The 4,455-nt window shown below is 32.1% G+C and overlaps 1 protein-coding gene and 1 long non-coding RNA gene across 3 annotated transcripts in view; one reads left to right on the top strand and one right to left on the bottom strand.

Annotated features, from left to right (window-relative positions):
* Positions 1-1,393: 1,393 nt before the first annotated feature.
* On the bottom strand, positions 1,394-3,983 carry LOC113475789. Of its 2 annotated transcripts, XR_003397560.1 has the most exons (3): positions 3,856-3,983; positions 3,720-3,783; positions 1,394-3,178 (listed from the first exon to the last, which is right to left on the bottom strand). It is a non-coding gene; the product is annotated as an uncharacterized LOC113475789 (long non-coding RNA). The 2 variants fall into 2 exon arrangements; XR_003397561.1 differs by lacking the exon at positions 3,720-3,783 and having other exon boundaries at positions 3,856-3,944.
* Positions 3,221-4,455, top strand: part of LOC100180788 (quinone oxidoreductase-like protein 1) — a 4,577-nt gene continuing 3,342 nt past the window's right edge. The window contains exons 1-2 of the mRNA XM_009859446.3: positions 3,221-3,406; positions 3,889-4,002. Coding sequence (XP_009857748.1) covers positions 3,262-3,406; positions 3,889-4,002 — 259 coding nt within the window. The 5' untranslated portion in view covers positions 3,221-3,261. The remainder of the gene's footprint in view (positions 3,407-3,888; positions 4,003-4,455) is intronic.

The raw sequence follows: 4,455 nt of genomic DNA, 5'->3' as shown, positions 1-4,455 counted from the left end.
AAAGTCATGTATTTTTACTTTCACTTATATATTGTTTTGCAGGTTTAAATATTTTTACTATTTTTTTTATTTAGTTTTTTAAAAATTCTGTTTTTAATGTTTTAAGTGGTTTATTAAAAATTGTGAATTTTTTTAACCAAACTGCAACGACTTGCAGGTTTAGGTTCAACCTTGTTTACTTGACTTAGTTATTCTTCATAACCTTGTTTTTTATATACTACCAAGCATATAATACTTGTATTTTGGCTCTTCTGCCCAAAATTTTGATCATTTTACCATACTGAAAGAAAAACAACCTGAAAGCTAAAATACAAGTATAATGTGCCTGACAGCAACAGTGTACATAACGTTATAATGACTTATTCAAGTCGTTTCCTTTCCAAACAAAAATCCCATGTTCTTACTATTTATTCTTCCCCACCAGGCGAAGTGTTATCCTGACCATGAGCCTGGACATACCAGCAACTCAGAGGAAAGACGTTACTCAACTGACGTCATGGATTATGAAAGTTCGTGCTCTGAGACATCGGCCTTAATTTCAAAAGAAAACAAAACAGATAATCATTGAATAAAAAAAGAGATAGTCTTTTAAAACAGGGCTTCCCACACTGAGGATAACGGACTTCATGGGGTCACCGAGAGTTTACCAATGTTACACAAAGTACTACGTGTATTATGCTATTAACCATTAAGGGACAGAAAAAGAAAAATTGTACAAGATTAAAGAGGGTCACATATAAAAATGTTTGGAAAGCCTTGATCTAAACAGTATGTTTATATATAGTAGTGGGGGAAGATGAGACACCTTTTCATTCTATTTTATCGTCCCATTTGGCAATAAACATAGAACATTCAAAGAGTTATAAAACCGCATTCCAACGACTCCTATATACCTTTGTTAATTGTTTAAAACATGATCAGGATATTTAGAAATTGAAGATTTCTCATTTTCCCCAATTTACTATATTTTATCTTTATTATAATATACCTGCAATGCCTTGTTATTATCACATACTTGCAATTTAACCGATGCTGTTTTACCTACTTACCTGACTGCACAGAGAATTAATGTAATAATGTTGACTTCACTTCCAGTATTCCAGTTTAGTGTTAAAAGAAAACCATTTTTCAATTTTGCATCTGTATAAGATTTTCTGTCATATTTCAATTACAACCAGAAAATTGTTTTTTTATTAATTTTTATGATGAATAGACCTCACACAAAAAGTTTTATAAACTGATCTAGGTACCAAAACAACTACTGTAACCATATTTAGATGCAGTAGCCTTCTTTATACACCCATGTACTCCAAACACGGTGCCTTTTATTTAAAATAAGAATATACACCAGTGGTTCCCAACCATGTTTAAAAATTTGTAAAATTTTTTTTTAGTTTTTACGCAACTCATTTTGTTGTATACTTTCAAAAGTTGTAAAATTAGGTTAGGGAAATTGGATTTAGTATTATTTCTTAGTTGATACTACAGTGGTGCTACAAAACCTTTAGCAGCACTGTTTTAAGTTGTAGGAAAATGTATAATTCTCTTTTTTCTGAATCCATAAGAAACATCAAATAGTTATTAAAAAACAATTGTCAAAGATACAGTCTGTCTTTAAATTTGTTCCACTGTTGCGAACCACTGATCTAATAATGACAGTATTTTATTTCAAAGTTATACAACGCTATTGGTGTTATTGTGCAATTAATAAGCTTTTTAAAAATGCTGATGCCTTACCACAATGGTGCCTCAGTAACTTTCATTAATAGTTTTTCAAAATAAAGTTTTTTTGCACCCTTTTTAACATGAGATAATTTTGTTGTTTCATCCACAAATTATCGGTTGAATTGTTTATTATTTTTTTGTCATATTGAACTTATACTTTTGATTTATTTGAAACAATGCGCTTTATGTTCTAACTTTCTATAGAAATTACTAGAGTACTTGTTAATGTAATATCATTGTGTTTCATATTATCATATGTTTGTATATTATTGTGAAGATTTATTTTGCTTTTGAAAAAAATACTTTTGCAATATTTAATACAATGTACTGAACTTTATATTTTTCCATAGAAATTACTGCAGTACTTGTAATATCATTGTTTCATATTACCATGCACTGCATATTCTTAATAAGATTTGTCTTTGTGCTGTTATCTTATGGTACACAACGTATCTAATTGATCAAGTTGTTTAACAACGTGCTCGTTATATCCAGTGCAATCAATCAAGTCAAACTTTACTTAAGTGTTTATGTTTAACTGATATATTTATAAACTGTTAGTACAACTGAAGTAATTTAAACATTAATGCAATAATGCAATATGTACTGTTGCCACTAGGCGTATTATACTTATACTTGTTTTTTGGCTTTTCTGCCAAGAATGTTGCTAACTGAGGTTTTGCCGCCTTTTTAAGGTCCTCTTCATCGAGGGTGAAATGACTCTCATTGATCATTTCACCCTGATTTAGTGTCATTCTTTCTGATAAAGACAACATGAGTAGGACGTTGGAATGTTGGCTATCCAAAATTTTTGTCAGAAGAGCCAAAACACAAGTGTATGTATACAATGTATTCAAACATAGGCAAAAGGCATACATTGTACTTATATATGTAAGCTCTGTACTACTATATGTATGCTGTGTGCTACTATAGTTTGTATGCTGTGTGCTACTGCTCTGTATTATAGTTTATTCCTTACAATCAGTGTTGTACAATGTGTTGAAACAGTGTGTAAATGCCGCTTAAATATTTGTGTCAAAGTCCACATAATATTTTAAATGGTATTTTTCTCACTTTCTCTTTTCCATATGCTTTGTCCTGCTTAGTGCAATTTATAATCTTAATTATTTGAACTGTTTTAATTTAACTTACGATCATTTTATTTTAACAGTACAAAAATCAATATTTTGCTATTGTGCCTCAATGTGCCTTGTGTTAGTTTCCACATGCGTTAATATATCATGTACTTGCTTATGCATTTGTAAATTAAACTATTATTTTACCACTCCATTTGTTTTGCAGATCTAAGTTAGATGTATGTAATAAATGCACTGCTAGAGTAGACTGTCAATTTGAGTTGATTTTGTAATAAAAAGTGGCCTGATTCATTGAAGGTTCAGTATCGGTCTATAACGTTGGTGTTTTATCAAGTGCTTGGTTGATCAAAGTAGAGCTGAAGTAATAAAGATTAAGAAGCACTATAATACACTTTCAGGGGTTGACAGGATACAATATTTCTGTAAAAAATTATTTATTATGGATGGCCAGTTATTAGATGTTCGAATATCTGTGCGATCATGTACAATTGACCAATCAAATCATCCGCTTATCACTAAATTTGTATCACGTGATTATAAAGATGGTGTCATCGTGAAAGACATAGCTGGTATAGTGATAAAAGGTGAGAATTACTGACAATTTAGTTGGTAAAATATTGTTCTGTAGACTTGCAAGGGTATTTGGGCCAACTCTGGCATAAATCCAAGAACCCATAAGTTACAACAGGAAGAAGGATCTACTCTATATTATATTTTCTTGCCAAATTTACATAAACTAGACTATAATCCTTAAAGCACATCACTGGGGTGATAGGCCAACTGTGGCATAGATCCTATAGGACCCATCGTGTGCCTGCTGCGGGACCTCACCCACATAGAATAAAATAACACAGTTGCAACACTTTTGCACAATATGCATTATCAGGTTTTCTTTACCATAGTTTTAGTATTAATTAATGAAATTTCCTTTTGCTTTCTGGATAGTTTTCACATCTGTATTCTGAGGAAAAGGATGAAATTAATTTCATTAATTTAGTCAGTTATAGACTAATAGCAATATTGCGCCACGCACCTGACGTACAATGCATGTTTCCTTATGTTGTAGTTGGTGAAGAGGTGACAAGATTCAAGGAAGGAGATGAAGTCATTGCAGTGTTGCCAGTCAACCAGTATTTTGATATCAAATCAGGCATTTGTGATTTACCAGAGTATTTTATAGGTAAGCACTACATATACCTCTTATAAAATTTAAGTATTGCGCAATACTTTGCCAGTAGAGAAGTTCACATGTTTTCTATGATCAAATCAGGGATTTGTGTCTTATCAGAGTTTTGTAGGTATAAACCTATAACTGTAAAATTATTCAGCTGGATTTTACCCCTTAAAAAAATTATTTTTTTACCCCTTAATTTACCAAAAATAATTTAGAAAGTCACAAAGTTTCATTCGTCTTAACTTGTAAGTAGGCATGTGTATCGAACAGAACTCTTGTGCTATATCAACTGTCCTAGCCCACCACGTGAAGGAAAGACATTCCCATGTATAACATATTACAATAAAACATACTACAAGTCTGGCGCCGTGGCATAGTGGTTAGCGCGCCTGCCTGTAACCCAGAGGTAATGGGTTCAAGGCCCGACGCTGCTACCATTGTGGGCGTATGTGTCCTTGG

The sequence above is a fragment of the Ciona intestinalis genome, chromosome 2, assembly GCF_000224145.3.
Source record: "Ciona intestinalis chromosome 2, KH, whole genome shotgun sequence".
In the NCBI taxonomy this organism is placed as follows: Eukaryota; Metazoa; Chordata; class Ascidiacea; order Phlebobranchia; family Cionidae; genus Ciona; species Ciona intestinalis.
The sequence above is the reverse complement of the archived record's forward strand: the minus strand, read 5'-3'. Positions and strand labels throughout refer to the sequence as shown.